The 17872-nt window shown below is 39.6% G+C and overlaps 1 protein-coding gene across 3 annotated transcripts in view; it reads right to left on the reverse strand.

Moving 5' to 3' along the window:
* Positions 1-5364: 5364 nt before the first annotated feature.
* The window catches only part of PAK1 (p21 (RAC1) activated kinase 1), a 145233-nt gene continuing 132725 nt past the window's right edge, over positions 5365-17872 (reverse strand). For all 3 annotated transcript variants that reach the window (XM_041730468.1, XM_041730469.1, XM_041730467.1), the window contains 4 exons: positions 15439-15538; positions 12661-12857; positions 9699-9836; positions 5365-6705 (listed from right to left, as the gene is read on the reverse strand). In XM_041730468.1, the coding sequence (XP_041586402.1) occupies positions 6619-6705; positions 9699-9836; positions 12661-12857; positions 15439-15538 (522 nt within the window). In that variant the 3' untranslated portion in view covers positions 5365-6618. The remainder of the gene's footprint in view (positions 6706-9698; positions 9837-12660; positions 12858-15438; positions 15539-17872) is intronic.

The raw sequence follows: 17872 nt of genomic DNA on the forward strand, positions 1-17872 counted from the left end.
TTAGTTTTAAAAAGACAATCAACAAAAAGATTTTGTAACACAAAATTGAGAAAGAAAAATTATCCAGCATATACAAAGAATAGCAACAGAAAATATTTAAAAGATGACAAAAAAGAAAAAAAATGAGGGAAAGATTTGAAAAAACACTTCACAAAAGACTAAAAAAAACAATGAAATACTACACTACACTACACAGATTGGTTACAATGAATTAGTCAGCAATATTAAATGTTAGCAAGGATTGACTGAGCAATGTGAGCAAGGCTGAGCAATGTGTATGAATTCCCACAATAGTGGGGGATGTCAATTGGTACAACCCCTCTGGAAAACTTGTAGGTATTATCTTTAAAATTTGAAGATATATATGCCCTATGATCCGACAATTCCACACTTAGGATATCTAGTAGATAAATTTGTGCTTATGAGTACCAGGATAAATATACAATAATGTTCATGGCAGCATTGCATGTCACTGCCACAGAGAGCAAATAACCTAGATGCTCAGCAACAGAAGAATGAATAAATAATGTCAGCATATTCATACAGTTGAATAACAGAGCAAAACCACGTGACCACACAGGACACATACTAGGCCTTAAGAATAGCACTTATCGGAGGAAACCATTGAACAAAGGAGCAGCAACAGTTTTGGAAGACCCCCGTTGCCCATTCCATTAGAAGTCAGCACACAGGAATGAGACTCTGATCCTTGCTTGAATGTGATTGTATAATATCTCCTATTTAACTCCCTTCCTCATCACTACCAATGAGGAAGGTTGTTTTTTTAACAAAGGTCTGAAAAGCTATGGATTAGCTGGCCTAATGAGGGTTGTGATCCAGTAGCTGCATGACATGGCAGAACCATGGCTCCTAAGCCTTTCCCACCACCTCATTCATACATACCTACTTTCATACATACATACATTCATACATACTTCTGTATCGTACATACAGAAGAGAATGCACAGGCTCTCTTCTGTCAAGGCCAGGGACAAAAGATCGTATCTTGCTATGGCAGACAAGTGACCTGATCAGCATTCTAGTAGAACTGATTTCTCTAAGCATTTATCTGTAGCTAGTTTCCATGGAGCTCAAAGGCCAACTTCTTTCTTGAGAGGCCAGCCAACAGAGAATATTGGGCAAGTTAACTCTTATTCCTCAACCATGGTAGTTCTTCACCTCCAATCTCTATGTGGCCTCTATACATCATACCCCATTCCAGCAGTTATACATACCATTACAATCCATAGGCAACCCTGGAGAATAGTTAATACAATAGCTAGGCAGTGATTCTCAAAGTTGAGCTATTTCAGAACCATCTGGAGGACTTACCTACGGATTGCAGATCCATGAAGAACCGTGAGAACTTGCATTCCTGAAGAATTCTCATGTGATGCTAATGCTGCTGGTGTAGGAAGCACAATTTGAAAATCACTGGAATAGGGAATGCCATGAAACCAGGGCTAAGGGAGCTCAGACTCAGACAAGAAAAAGGGGTACCAGGTTGCAATACACTAAATAACCATACTGCCTTTTCCTGTATGCAGAATACTGATTATTCTCCTTGCCACTAATCATAATCCATAAACAAGAGGAATTGTTGATTAGAGCACCGATAGCCCTTTGGCTATAGGATTAAGGAGATCAGTTTTGTGCTCTAAATCCACCCTGGTTAAAATAACAATAATAAATGAAAATAAAACCACCCAGCCTAAGGAGTCTAGGCTAATCTGCTGGATGGCTTGAGTGATCTCATTAACTATTAGCCTAGCATAACTGGTAGATTTCCTATGGTCTTCAGCTCCAATTATCCCCACTTAGGAATAAGACTATGGTGTCCTCTCTCCTCAGTACCCAGTGGGAAGTTTTCTCTTCTATGTCAAGGCCAGGTGGTGGCTATGGGGGGCCTGATAATCCCAGAAAACATGAAGTAGCTGGGTTATTACCTCAGGATTACAGGTCATGATTACTGGAGGCAAACAGGTGAAGGTCGTTTGACCACACAAGAAAACAGCCTAGGTGAAACATATTATCCAATCCAAAGTTGTGTGTGTGTGTGTGTGTGTGTGCGCGCGCGCGCGTGCGCGCGCACGCGCACATGCATACATTGTGTTGAAGTTAAGGCCAATATTCATAGTTACAGGGCTTAAATAAAGTCTAACCAAGGCCTACAGGATTACTCCCAATCCTTTTCCAATGACCAAGAATTCTGTGTCATCCCAGGAAGTAGAGGAAGAGCTAGACATGGAACCTAAGTCCATTATTGATAGTTTTATAGGCAGGTAGTGGGTAGTATGATTCAGTAGAGTAGGATAGGAAATTCACAGTAGGTAAATGTTAAACGCTTGAGTGCTTCCAGCTCTCCCTTGCTGCATCAACTGATGACTGATCCAGCATGGTGACAGATTAGCAAAGGATCTGTTGTCAATAAGAGATGCCTAGAAGAACGGGATAGCCTGGGTGATGGTTCTCTTGAAGAGATCCAAGTATAAGACAGGACATACTTCCTTCAAATGTCTCCCATGGTTTTGGGTATCCCCTTATTTCTGGTGAGAGGCTTCTCCTGAAAATATAATATCTTACCCAGCAAAATGACCTTAACAGGAGTCCAGGAGTAGCCCATCACCACCCATCTCCTTCCTCCATGGTTCCACAATAGTTGCACTGCATTTACTTACAGCCAGCAGTGAGAACACCTTGCACAGTGCCTACAAGGTAGTTATACAATAACATCAAATGCAGGATAAAGGTGTTAGTGTAACTTCATTTGAATTGGGTCACCACTAGCCAGCCTCATGGCTCTAGCAGTGCCTTCGGGTTGGTGTCTGCCTATTCTCGATACAGTGTATTATTCAGACTTCCCAACTGCCAAAGAGAATTAGGGTAGGAAAAAAAAGTACAGATGTTTGGAAAGGAATACCTGGGTTCAGGTCCCTGCACTACAGGTATACTATTCCAGTTATTTCCCCACCCCTTAATTCCTAGGTCCTTAACAGATGGCTGAGAGCAAATAGCCCCTTCCTGGATATGCTCAACAGAATTCTAAGATGACCCTGCTATAGTCTGAGTGTATCTCCCTACCCTTCATATTCATATATTGAAATCCTAGTGCTCAAAATGATGGTATAAAGGGGTGGGGGCTTTGGAGGTACTAGGGTCATGAAGGTGGAGCCCTCATGAACGGGACTAGTGCTTTTAGAAAAAGGAACCCAGGGGGACCTAGGCAGCTGCTTAAGCATCTGCCTTTGGCTCAGGTCATGATCTCAAGTCTTGGGATGGAGCCCTGCATCAACCCTGCACTGGGCTTCCTGCTCAGCGGGGAGTCTGCTTCTCCCCACTGCTCATTCTCTCTCACATAAATAATCTTTAAATAAAGAAGAAAAGAGCCCATATAGCTCCCTAATCCCTTCTGCCATGTGAGGACACAGCAAGAAGTTAGCAGTCTGCAACCTGGAAGAGGGCCTTCACCAGGACCTGACCATGCTGATACCATGATTTTGGATATCTCAGCCTCTGGAACTGTGGAAAATAAATTTCTGTTGGTTATAAGCCACCCGGAGTCTATGGCATTTTGTTATAGAAGCCTGAATGGACTAAGCCCCCCAAGGTGTCCAGCCTTTGCTGTACGTAACTTTCCCATTTTCCCAAACAATAATCTAAGTACTGAGGTGAAGGGGTTTTGCAGATGTAATTAAGCTCCCAAATTAGGTGACCTTAAAACAGGTTGATTATCTAAATAAGCCTGACCTAACCACAAGAGCCCTTTAAAAGAGGCGTTTTCTCTGGCTAGTTGCCAAAGTGAGAGATGTGCTCTGGCTAACCTGGAATAAAGCAAACATTGTTTTGTAAATTGTCTGTGAGGGCCATGGGGCAAGACACTATTGGCAGCCTCTAGGAGCTGACCATGGTCCTTGGCTGACAGCTATAAAGAAAATGAGGACCTCAGTCCTACAACCACAAGGAAATGAATTCTGCCAATGACCAGTGAGCCTGAAGGAGGACTTCAAGGCCCTGATAAACTATAGCTCTGGCCAATACCTTGATTTCAGCCTAATAAGACTCTGAGCAGAATATCTATCCATGCTGTGCTCAGACATTTGACCTATAGAAACTGTGAGATCATTTGTGCTTCCACACTCTGCAGACAATAAAAGGCATAGGAATATGCTGTGTTAAACTGGCTGGGCAGGAAGAACGTTCCGTTATCTGAGTAGATCTCTAGATATACAACTAGTAAACAGTCATCCCTATAATAATAATACTTAAATAAGAGCCTTGTAAAGTTCACAGGACAGGCAGTGCTTCTGTTTTAATGCCCAGCTATCAGACAATTCCATGATTCTAAGATCCCAGAGGGACAATCAGCTAAGAATTCCTCAGGCCTTATCAGACTAACCAGTTTACCACTGCAATCTAAAGGAGGTATAACACACCTGTCTTCTGATGGGCTATATCATCATCTAACATTCCTTCTGTGTTACATACAAGCAATGCAATTGTACTTGTCCTTTCAGTAAGTGCATGCAAGATCTCCTGAACCTTTTTTTTTTTTCTGTAAGACAACACTGGGGGTCACCAGCCTTTTCACTTTTGCCCCCTAGATCTAAAAGTCATAACCACATAGCACTATAAAAGGTGTCAGCTCACTTACTCCCTACTGGAGTTATCTCCTTCACCTGGGGGGTGGGGATGGAGTGTGTGATAGTTAATTTCTGTGTCAATTTCACTGAGCCATGGGATGCCCAGTATCTGGTTAAACATTATTTCTGTGTGTGTCTGTGAGGGTGTTTCCAGAAGAGATTAGCATATGAATTGGCAGGCTGAGTAAAGCAGAAGACCCTGGCTGGGTGGGCATCATCAGATTAGTTGAAGACCTGCATGGAACAAAAAAGTGGAGTGTGCTGCTGCAATGACCTCCTGCCCTGGGTGCTCCTGGTTTACACATCAGACTGACTGGCATCTACACCACTGGCTCTCTGGCTCTCAGGCCTTTGAACTACATCCCTGGCATTCATGGGCCTCCAACTTGCAGATGTGGATCAAGGGACTTCTCAGTTTCCATACTTGCCTGAGCCTTCAATACCTTATAATATATAAGCATTTTTGGCCCATTACTCTTAGTTTATAATTAAAATTAAAGGGTTAAGAAAAAATACACACTGAAGCACATAGTGGTAAAGGGGCATCTTACTGCAACTTAATCTCAAATCATTCAGGAAGAAAAAATATATATACATATTTATTTTATATATGTATATATATACACACACATATATATTTAAGTTTACTTAAGTTTGAAATTATTTCAAAATTAAAAACTAGAAAAGAAAGGGGGAAAGGAAAAGAGGCATACTCCAAGCAGAATATTTTCATCTCCTTTTATTGAAGGAAATAAAACTTGTGCCGCAAGAGGCAGTGGTACCTCACAGCATGACAAGGTAGCCAATGGGACTGACATGACAAGCCACAATGCTGGCCAGAGGTCCTATCATAGTGGGAGGACCAAAACCACAAAGATAGCAGGAGGTAGCAAACATCCCCAACACCCAGTGCAAGCATTTCCATTTGCAGAGAGCTTGGCCATGCATTGTAAAAACAGGGTCCCCTCACAGCTGGCAGAGTATCTTATCAAGTAGCCAAATCCATCCAAAACTAACACATAGTTTCAGAGTTGGAGATCCTTCCCTCTGGCCCAAAAACTCAGGCCATCCAAAGATCTAAGTTAATCTTTCAGCTTCTTATCCCAGATGGAAAAAGAGACTGAGTTCTTTAAACAACACATAGGGTACAGCTGGACAGAGGTTGATACCTAGCTTTGTTCTAAAAGCAGCTAAATTTTTTTCCCTGACTTCTCACACTGTTCTCACCCAGCATGTGCCCTAGGAAACCTCTCAATGTTCTAAACAAAGACAGAATTGGGGCAGCAGCCTAGGGGATGTAGGGAGTCAAAAGCCGCTACATAGCCAAGAACTTTTCACAAGAAATAGCATGGGGAGCACTACTAGTTGAAGATCCTCCCAAATAGCTGCTAGAAGCACACACACAGGAAAAACATGGTAGCTTTCTCTCCCATATCAGGATCAGCTGCGCCAAAGCCATGGTCCAGGAAGATGAGCCATTTCATGTCCCCGGCAAATTATCACGGCACTCCTCACACTGTTCCAATTTTCAAGTACGATAGGTATTTGGGCAGTTCAGTCTCAGAAAAGCAAGCACTAAAGAAATCTCAACTGATAACAAATTGAATATTATAAAGCCAAAAATTTAGAGAGTCAAAAGCTGACTGGAGGGTGTGAGACTGGGGTGGGAAGAGAAGATTTTGCTGTGTAGAAACAGGAGTCCGAGGATTTATTGATATAAGCCCTTGATCATAAATCACTCTCACAACCACAAATTGGGAGAAAATTCCTTATTAAGAAATGGCCATCATCTGATTAGTCAGTTGCAGTTCTCTTCAACGCTGGACACATGGTTTTTAAGGGTCAAAGTCATGAGAGCACTAGACCAGGAAATGGGAGGAGCAAGGCAAGGAAGAGAGGGCATCAGGGGTTGGAATTTCTAAAATGAGCATTTATTTCACAGAAGTCTTGGCACAATGAGGCTGGAGGAAGCATGGTTTTAGTGATTGTTCTTGGTCGCCTCCTTTGCTGCTGCAATCAGTGGAGTGAGGCTGGAGAGGGGCTTGGCAATCTTCAGGAACTGATGCTAGAAAGAAAAAAAAAGAGCAAAGATGCATGACTATTTACCATTCTTCCTCAGTAACCACCATAAGATGTTAGGGGCATCCATATTTGCACAAGGTGCTGCCTGGAAAGCTTCAAATCATTCCCAAGTTGAATGACATCTTTAAAAGCTAAAGAACCATTTTGGAAAGCAAAGCTGTTGGGCAGTATCTACCTACTACTTAAACACACATCTATGTTATATCCCAGCATTTCCACTTGCAGGTATATTTCCAAAAGAAATGAGCTTGTGTATCCACCAAAAGACACACTCAAGAACATTCATAGCAGTTTTACTTACAACAGTCAAAACTAAAAAGAATGTCTAAGAGAATGAAAGAATGAAATGTTGTATTTTATAATACTATACTGAAAATCACACAGCAATCTAAAAGAATGAATAATTGATACACTGACAATGGATGAATCTCACAGACATTAATTATGTTGAGTGAAGGAAGCCAGACAAGAGAGATTTCATATTGTATGATTCCATTTTATATTAGGTATGACTAAATGGTGATAATTGGAATAATCATCTCTAGGGAAAGGTATTGATTGATCATGACCCAATGGTATATTGTAATACTGCATTTCAGGAGCACTGATCTAGGGATTTATTATTCTCTCTGAATCCAATAAAGCCTTCAATAGCTTGGTCCTTTCCCAGATCACTTTTACTGGGCTATGCTTTGGGCCACACCCCCAACAATTAAGAAGACCATTTTGGAGAAAACACTGTATGAAAACTGCATCTACATTTTCAGCAAAATTGTTATGGAAAACAATTCATTATGTAACTCAGAGCCTCTTAACTAAAAATGATTTTTCTTACATTTAGTAGTAAAAAGGCTTTGTGTCTTGAGGATGTTATGTTTTTCCATTTGATAAGAAATATAGAAGCTATCACATTTCCTTTCTGTCCTAGTCACCAGGAAATTGAGAACCAAATTTGATGTTTAAACAAACCTAACTCAGATGATTAGCGTATTTGATCTTCTGCCATCCTTATAAGTCCTTTTTATTAATCATATTGTATATTATATAGGCATATATACACATTCATTACTGGAAGTTGCTTCATGTTCTTTTCGGACAGAGATAGGATATAAAAAGGCACTGAAAACAAGAAATTAATATGAAAGATTCAAGTAAAAGATTTTGACTAAATCATAAAGATACAAATTCTAACATAATACCCTAGGTATTTTTGTCCATATATGTGTTCCCACAGGAGAAACAGATGTGAAGCTTTGTGATTTAAGATACCCAAAAAAAAAAAAAAAAAGATACCCAAAATCATGGTTTTGAATATTTACAATGTACAGTAACAAGTTTAAGAGCCATTGTTAACAAATCACATGTTTCTATAACTTCCCTCTGGGTTGAGAAAGCAGCATGATCCAAGATCCATCTGGGAGGCCTCAGTTTCCTACTCCGTATAATAAAGTATAAGAGATAAGCCCTAAAGCCCTTTCAGTTTTAGCACTCTTTGAGACAAAAGAGCAGTGGCCAAGAGCATACACACTTGAGAGCCAAATAGACATGGGTTAAAACCCTGGGTCCGGGATCCCTGGGCGGCCCAATATTTAGCGTCTGCCTTCGGCCCAGGGCATGATCCTGGATCCCGGGATCGAGTCCCACATCGGGCTCCCTGCATGGAGCCTGCTTCTCCCTCTGCCTGTGTGTGTCTCTGCCTGTGTCTCTGTGTCTCTCATGAATAAATAAATAAAATCTTAAAAAAAAAAAATAAAAAACAAAAACACCCTGGGTCCACTGCATATTAGCTACATAATCATGGAAAAGTCACCAAACACTTGAAACCTCACTTGCCCACCTATAAAAATGGGAATAGTAGAACCTATAAATCACAGGGTGGTCATAAGGAACAGATGAAAATATAAAGCACTTAGTGCCTACAGTGTGGTAAAGATTCAATATAATGCATTTATTGTTACTTAGGTGTCAGGAAGAAAACTCTAGAGGGCACTAATCTTTCAATTATAATTTGGTACCTAATTAACAATATCTTCACCAATTATAGGCTTAGAGTACTATCTGAATTATTTTCCCATGCCTAGGATTTCCAGAGCAAATCGCATATGGAAGGCAAAGGGAACCTACATGGTATTGCCTGATACAAGGTATTTTCAGTCCCAAAGGATCCTAGAGACTAATGGGTTACAGTTGGTAGAGCCCAAATCTCAAATCTAATGGACCAGTGCTCTGTAAATCCATAACCCTGACTACAAAGAGATGCTAAATATATTCTAGAAGGTAGCATTTCAATGAAAGTGAATACTTTAAGTAATTTCATTCAATTCAATAAATATTTTCTGAATACCTTTTCTAAGGTACTAGGTATAAGAGGAGACCCAGAAATTAAAAAGATAGAAGTTATAATCTAGTGGGAAAGACAGAGTCATTCGAAACTAACTTTAACACAGTAGGTATGCCCTGCCTTGCTAAGTTGCTCTTGGTCCTCATAATAAAGTAACCAACTATGCATGCCTACAGATTAATCACCATCATAAAGCTGAATGTGATACTTATGTGGTGGCCTGCTAAAAGCAGTTTTTGCAACCGTGTGAAATAATTATGTAATTTCAGGACTAAGCAGGTGGAAGTATAAAAAGCTTGGTAAACCCTCGACTCCAGGGTCCCCACAACTCTAATTCAGGCAAAACAAAAGAAGTGCTGATGAAAGTTACAGGCAAAGTTCAACAGGAGCTCAAAAAGTAGATTTTTAAGCTGAGTCTATGAACATGTACAGAATTTAACAGACTGAGGAAGAGCCTCAGGGAATAATATGAACAAAGGTCCAGAGATAAAGGCAGTTAGGGAACAAGGAATATAAATTGAGTGTGGGAAGTGTAGGAAAGAAGCCTAGTAGTGCCTTACAGACAAAAATGAAGCAAAAAAGTCTTGGTTTAGTGATCTCTTGAATTTGGAGCTTCCCTGCATAGAGACAATTACCTGCAGCAGCTCTTTAGCTGAACCTCTCTTCTCCACATCCATCTCAAGACAGCGGTTCAGAAAGTCCCGGAAGAAAGCTGACAGCTTCTCTGGGTTCTGAAGCTCTGGGGTCCCATTGGTGGCAATGAGGTACAAGGCCTGGCAATACAAATGGGAGAATCACCTTAAGCTCTAGCGGGAGTTCTTAAGCGCCCAGACCTGTCCTCTAGAAAGATGGTCAGCTGCTTTATGCCTTTAGGACACAAAGAGTAGCTTTGGTATACTGGAAAGAAAACGACCTAAGGATCAGAGTTAACATTTAAAAGGCCATGTGACCACATGCAAGCCAGTGAACTTCCAAATTCCTCATCTGTAAAATAGGGATGAGAATAGTACCTATCTTACAGGTCTGTAAAAATAAAACAAGATAGTATTTTGGAAAGCACTTATAAACTTATAAAGTGTGTTCCAGACCCATGGGTTTATTATTATTCTTGATTATAGATCTAGAGGGTTTATTATTCATTTATTCACTTAGCCTGGTTAGTTAAACACCTATCTGCCACTTGCTGGAGGAAATTACTCCTGATGTCTTCACCTTAGTCACCTAAGAACTGTTTGCTTCTAATAAGAGAGGAATATAAAAATAAAGTGTTCCATAAAGCAACAATATGTTTCCCTGTTACCTCCCTGTCCCCTAACATGAACAATCTTATGAGACAGGTTTTTTTTTTAAAAAAGCACTCAGCACTTTAATTCATAAAGTATCTACACAAACACTATCTCATTTAAAGACCACAATAAATATGAATAATAGACCAGGCAAGAATCATCATTCTCATTTCACAGATAAAGTCCAGAAACATGAAGAAATATGCCTGGGACCAAGTTATTCATATGAGCTTATGTCCTCTGGTTCTAATGTGATTCCAGTTTTATTTCTATCACACCCAACTGATCATCATCTTCAATAGGCCACTGTAAGATGGGGCAAGATGGTATGTAGAATCAGAGGGCAAAGCTGGGACCTTTGGGCAGTGTCAGTTTGGTACACTGAAGCACTTTCCAATAATCAGAGCTATCCAAGAGGTAACCAGTTAAGATAAGACCACATATCAACACCAAAACACACACAATTCTGCACTGGATGGAAGGTTCCAAGAAATGAGAAAATAAAAGCCATCAGAATAATTCTCTTATCTGCCCATGACCAAAATTACTATTTGCATTTGTGTTCATATACTCTACCTTCCCTCTCTTATTATAATGGATAAATTGTCCATACTCGAATCTCATACTCTTTCCTTCAATATTTGATCCAACACCTCTCATGTACTTAAGGATATCACTCCTACAGGTATCACTTCTCTCTTGTATATGACTATATTCCTCCTCTCCACTACATTATTCTTATCAGCAACACAAACATGTTAAAAATAATATCATCTTAAAAAAATAAAACCAAAACCCTCAAGTTCCTGCTCCATTTCTGTTCCCTTAAGAGCAAAATTTCTTAAACAATACAATTGCTTCACATGCCATCTCAACAACTTCTTCCCTTCTGATAGATTTACTTTAATCAGGCTTTCATTTCATTGCTATGACTCCACTGATACTGTCAAGCTCATCACTAACCTCCACATTGGCAAATCTAATGTTTATTTCTCAGTCTTACATGATCTATTAGTGACATTTTACATGGTGGTCCATCCTTCTTCTGTGAACACTTCATTGTCTTGGCCTTCAGGACACACTTCTCTCAGTTCTCCTCCTACTAATAAGGCTACTCCTTAGTCTACTTTGCTAGTTCTTCCAACCTGTAAGCCTGAGAGTACCCCAGGGCTCAATACTTAACTCTTATTTCCTGGTGAGTGATTGCATCAATCTTCTATGCTTTAAGTAAACGAACGATATACTACCTCCTGACAAATTTATAGCCCTGACCTCTCACCTTTGAACTCCAGACTCATGCCCAATTCTATTCAATATCTCCACTTGGATGTCTAATAAACATTTCAAATCACCACATTCAAAACCAACTTGGTTATCCCATTTTACCTGCTCTTCAACCATCTCAGTAAATGGCACTTAATTTTTTCAGCAGTTAGGGCCCAAAATCTTATAGGCATTGTTGATTCCTCTTTCTCTGATACCTATTTCATCTTGTCAGCTGTATATTCAAGGTATTTCCTGATTTTAACCACTCTTTATTACTATTGCCACCAATACAGTCTAAGCCACCATTCTTACCTGAACGATTATCATAGTATTTCAGTCTGTTTTCCATAAAAGCAGTCAAAATGGTTAATTTAGAACATAAATTAGGTTATACTACTCCTCAGCTCAAAATCCTCGAATGGCTTCCAATCTCTTACAGAATAAAAGCCAAGTTCTCACAATGGTCACAAGGTCTTACCTGATTCGGCCCCCTGCTAGTTCTCTGACCTTGTCTACTATCCTCCACCCTGTTCACTCACTCAGGGACATTGGCCTCTTTGGTTTTCTTCAGGATACAACGAGTGTGTTCTTAAATCAAGTCCTTTGTATACTTGATACCTGGGAAACCCTTGCATCAGATTAATCTCATGGCTTGCTCCTTAGGTTCCTGCTCAAGTAACTTATGAGAGGACTTCCTTCTCTACTCGAAATAAAATAGCACACTTCTCCCTCTTTCCCAGTTACTCTCTCTTAAGCCTCTTACTCAGCTTTTTTTCATAGTACTTACCTTCTGTTACTATATATTAATTTTTTCATAGCATTAGAACAGTTTCTTTTACATTATAGGAATTCAAATAATTGTTGAATAAATGACTATTAGTATCTCTTTTCTTTGAGTATTTATACTTATTTAAAATCCAACAATGCTTAGTTTTATCCAGAAAAGCAGATCCAGGTTGAAGACTGTTGGTAATAGTCCAAGTCCCATTTCCTGGGACTAAAGACAATAGCCCAAACATCTTGAAATGGGACTAATAATACTCACTCTCAAAGGATTTTCATTGAGGTATGGGGGCTCCCCTTCAATCATTTCGATGGCCATGATGCCCAGGGACCAGATGTCAACCTTGGGCCCATAGGCTTTCCGCGTCACAACCTCTGGTGCCATCCAGTATGGAGTTCCCACCATGGTGCTCCGTTTGCTCTGCTCTGGGGTGATCTGGGCACAGAATCCAAAATCAGCTAGAAAAAGAAAAGAAAAGAAGGAATGGACTTATATTTAGGATATTCCTTCCATAGGTATTGATTATGTGCCTATCTCTAGGTGTCAAGTTCTGCCTGACTCCCAGCCACTGCAATCCCTTTTCTCTCCAGGGCTAGAATCACGTGACTGCCACCTTCATGACCAGCTCTTAGCCTGTTCTCTATTTAACCTTGAAAACAAGCAGGAAGAAATATAATTTCTGGCCTCCTACTACTCTTCAAACTAGAAGAAATAGGCATTAAAATCTAAGCTGCCCAGTTTGGCCTCGATTACTTGCCCCAATTCTGTTTTCTTCTTGAAGACCATTCCCATGCCTTAGAATCTGGCAATTGAGGTCCTTGCTTTATTTCCTGGGCATGAGTCCCAGACTTAAACCCCAAGCATGGCCCTGCTTTAATCAGTTTCTCAACCTGTGCCTCTGGACAAAGATTGCTAACAATCTTCCCATAGCTGCCCATCTACCTGTAACACACCTGTTTGTCTCGATTACTGGTCCTTACACTTTTGAATAAAATGTTCTGCTTATATAGTTCATTCACATTAAATTGTAATTATGTGTTTATTTAAATTATGAGGCCTTTGATAGGAAGGACTATGTCTTCTTATTCATTTTTTTTTATTCCTAGAGGGCCCAAGTATAACAGACATTTGATAAGAGTTTACTGAATGAATGAATGAATGAATGAATGAATCAAAGAAATTACACTGAACTCTATTTTGTAATTACGTATTTCATGTCTTCAGTACTGGAATGAGAGCTACTTGAAAACTGGCAAAAGTATCCTTGGTGCCCAGCACAGGACCTAGCAGATAGTGGGCATTCAGTAAATTTTTTGGTTAAATATATAGATGAATGAACAAAATAAATCACACCCTGTAAAGTACTGAGTAATATAAAGAGCCTGCCTATCTCAGGAAATAAAGACATACTTCATTTTATTGCACATCACAGGTTTGTGGTAACTCTGTGATCAGCAAGTCTGTCAGTGCCATTTTTTCCAACAGCATTTACTCACTTCATGTCTCTGTGTTGTTTTCTAACTTTTTTTTTTTTTTTAAATTCATGACAGACACAGAGAGAGAGGCAGAGACATAGGCAGAGGGAGAAGCAGACTCCCTGTGGGAAGCCCAATGCAGGACTCAATCCCAGGACTCCAGGATCATGACCTGAGCCAAAGGCAGATGCTCAACCATTGAGCTACCCAGGTGCCCCTAACTTTTTCATTATTATTATAATATTTGTTATGATAATCTGTGACCAGTGATCTTTGATGTTTCTAATGTAACTGTTTTGGGACACCAGGAACTATACCTATAAAAGATGGGAAACTTAAATTGATAAATGTGTATATTCTGACTGCAGACATGATGGAAATATAGAGAACTAGCATGAGAAGTGGGGCCTGAAGATGTGACTGAATTGCCACAATCTCATGATAAAACTTGAACAGATGAGGAGTGGCTTCTCATGGATGAGCAAAGAAAATGGTTTCTTGAAAAGGAATCTGCTCCTGGTGTAGATGCTGTGAAGATGGTTGAAATGACACAAAGCATTCAAAATATTACATAAACTGGGATCCCTGGGTGGCGCAGCGGTTTGGCGCCTGCCTTTGGCCCAGGGCGCGATCCTGGAGACTCGAGATCGAGTCCCACATCGGGCTCCCGGTGCGTGGAGCCTGCTTCTCCCTCTGCCTGTGTCTCTGCCCCTCTCTCTCTCTCTGTGACTATCATAAATAAATAAAAATTTAAAAAAAAACCTTACATAAACGAAATTGGTAAAGCAGGGTTTGAAAGGATTGACTCCAATTTTGAAAGAAGTTCTACTGTGGGTAAAATGCTATCAAACAGCATCGCGTGCTACAAAGAAATCATTTGTGAAATGGAAGTTGATGCAGCAAACCTCATTATTGTTTTATTTTAAGAAATTACCATAGCCACCCCAGGCTTCAGCAACCATGACCCTGATGAATCAGCAGCCATCAACATCGAGGCAAGACCAGCACAAAGATTATGACTCACTGAAAGCTCATATAATGGTTAGCATTTTTTAGCAATAAAGTATTTTTTTGGGACACGTGGGTGGTTCAGCAGTTGAATGGGCTCAGGGCATGATCCTGGGATCCCGGATTGAGTCCTGCACCAGGCTTCCTGCAGGGAGCCTGCTTCTCTTCTCCCTCTGCCTATGTCTCTGCCTCTCTTTCTCTCTCTGTGTCTCTCGTGAATAAATAAATAAATCTTTTTTTAAAAAGTATTCTTTTTAATTAAGGTGTGTACATGTTTTTTAGACATAATGCTATTATACCCTTAACTGACTATAATATAGTGCAAATATATACACTGGGAAAAATTCATTTGACTTGCTTTATCACAAGGTTTGTTTTACTGCAGTGGTCTGGAACTAACCTGCAATATCTCCAAGGTGCCTGTAAGTAAAGACACTGCTGAAGTCTCTTCCCCACCGCCCCCTTTTACTGAGTCTTGTAGCTACAGTTACATGATTAGCCCCCCCCCCCCCCACAGGGTCCCATCAGGAAGAGAAGTATCATCACTCCTACTCACTTAGCTTGACAGAGCCATCCATTCCCAACAGGATGTTGTCACTCTTGATGTCTCTGTGAATGACCTGATTCGAATGCAGAAACTCCAAAGCCTGCAGGCACTGTTAAAGTGGGTGGGCAAAGGGAGAGAGAAAGGACTTACAAATGAAGACTTAGAGAAAATCAACTAATCCAACCTCCTCATTTTATGACAAAGTGAGGTCCCAGTGAGTAAAGAAGTTGTTCTAAATCTGTAGCAAGGCAGGTCTACAGCCTAGTCTCCCATCTCCTGGCTAGCTAAGCACTCTTCCAACTTGGTGCTGCTTTATGCCTTTTTTATAATATACCTTATTATAATACATCTTACAATAGTTTTCTTTAAGTACAGAAGTTCCTCTGATGTATTTTGGAATTTTGTGGGGTTTTTTGGTTTTTTGGTTTTTTTTTTTTTTTTAACCAAATATTAGATCCTTAACAAAGAACCTGAGGCCCAAGCAAAACTACTGAGGAAGAATGGAAATGATTTTGTAAAAATAAAACTGGAGGAAAGTGACAAAAGCAGTCATATCTGAGACATATGAAGTCATATTAGAAACAGTGAAGTCAGGAGAAATGTTTTTGGTGAGGAGACAATTTGTCCTGTTTTGGGTATGTTCAATTTTATACCTACAAACATTTGCAGACAAATGTTCAGTAGACAATGAACATATGAGTCTTAACTTCTATACAGAGATCTGGACTTGAGATAAATATTTATGAGTCATTTGTAACCAGGTAATCAATCTTCTTTTCTTTTTTTTTTTTTTTTGGTGATTTTCTTTAAGTTATAGGAATGGTTGGAACTGGCAAATGTTATAGAAGGTAAGAGGAGAAAGAAAAGAACCTTGGAAAACATGTATAATTGGCAGGCAGAATGAGTAACACAGAGACTGAATGGAACAATGAAAATGCTTGATTCTTCCACTACCTAACAATATCATTCTAAACAAATCACTTACTCTAAGTTACTGTTTTCCCATCCGTAAAATGTGGGGATTAGAAAAGATCATCTCAAGTTTGCTACTAAATCTACTAGTTTAAGTCCATAACACAAAGCTAAAATTTTAGAAGCTTCCACCAACTAAAAAACACTAAAGACACAAACCAATTGGAAAATACTATTTAAATGTTCTCAAATTAATATTTCACTAAGAACATACTAATGGCTAAATTAAGAACAAACCAATATTCAGAAGTAGCATTTCTCTGAAAAAGAGTTATTTTCCTTAGGGAGCTGGAGGCCCTGGCCTTTGGATGTCAAAAATTATATTAAAAAATTGATTTCAAGAAATTAGAACTCTCATACATTGTGGGAGCATAAAATGGTATGGCCACTTTGGAAAACAGTTTGACCATTTCTCAAACAAGCACAGAGTTGCTGTATGAGCAGAAGTTCCACTCCTAGGCATATATACAAGAGAAATGAAAACATTCATCCAAAAATACAAGTACGTAGCATTGTTCATAGTAACCAAAAAGCGGAAATAACCCAAATATCCATCAATTAATGGATGATAAATAAATGCAATCCTGTATTTTAATAAAAAGAATGAAGCACTAATATATACTATAATATGGATGAACTTTCAAAATACACTAAGGAAAATAAACGAGTGACAAAACGAGCATTTATTTTATGATTCCATTTATAGGAAATGTCCAGAATAAGTAAATCTATAGAGACAGAAAATAGATTAGTGGTTACATAGGGCTGGGAAGGCTGAGAAGTGGGGTGGGTAGGGCAGTACCTGCTAATGGGTAAGGAGTTTTTTGGAGGAGGGGAGTGATGAAAATGTTTTAAAATTGATTATGGTGATGGCTGTACAGCTCAATATATCAAAAACCATTAAATTATATACTTTAAAATGGGTGGATTATATGGTAATATGAATTATATCTCAATAAAACTTTTTTAAAAGGGGGATGATTTACGTAGTATTTAATTTTTTTTAAATTTTTTTTTAAATTTTTTTATTTATGATAGTCACAGAGAGAGAGAGAGAGAGAGAGGCAGAGACACAGGCAGAGGGAGAAGGCAGGCTCCATGCACCGGGAGCCTGATGTGGGATTCGATCCGGGGTCTCCAGGATCGCGCCCTGGGCCAAAGGCTGGCGCCAAACCGCTGCGCCACCCAGGGATCCAGATTTACTTAGTATTTAAAATTTTTTAGGGACGCCTGGGTGGCTCAGCAGTTGAGAGTTTGCCTTCGGGTCAGGGAGTGATCCTGGGATCCAGGATAGAGTCCCACATCAGGCTCCTCACAGAGAGCCTGCTTCTCCCTCTGCCTGTGTCTCTGCCTCTCTGTGTCTCTCATGAATAAGTAAATAAAATCTTTAAAAAATAATAAAAAATTTAAAATTTTTATGTAATATTTAAATTTTTTTCCAAGGGCTTTTTGATCCATATGGCACCCCTAA

The sequence above is a fragment of the Vulpes lagopus genome, chromosome 15 (assembly GCF_018345385.1).
Source record: "Vulpes lagopus strain Blue_001 chromosome 15, ASM1834538v1, whole genome shotgun sequence".
NCBI lineage: Eukaryota > Metazoa > Chordata > Mammalia > Carnivora > Canidae > Vulpes > Vulpes lagopus.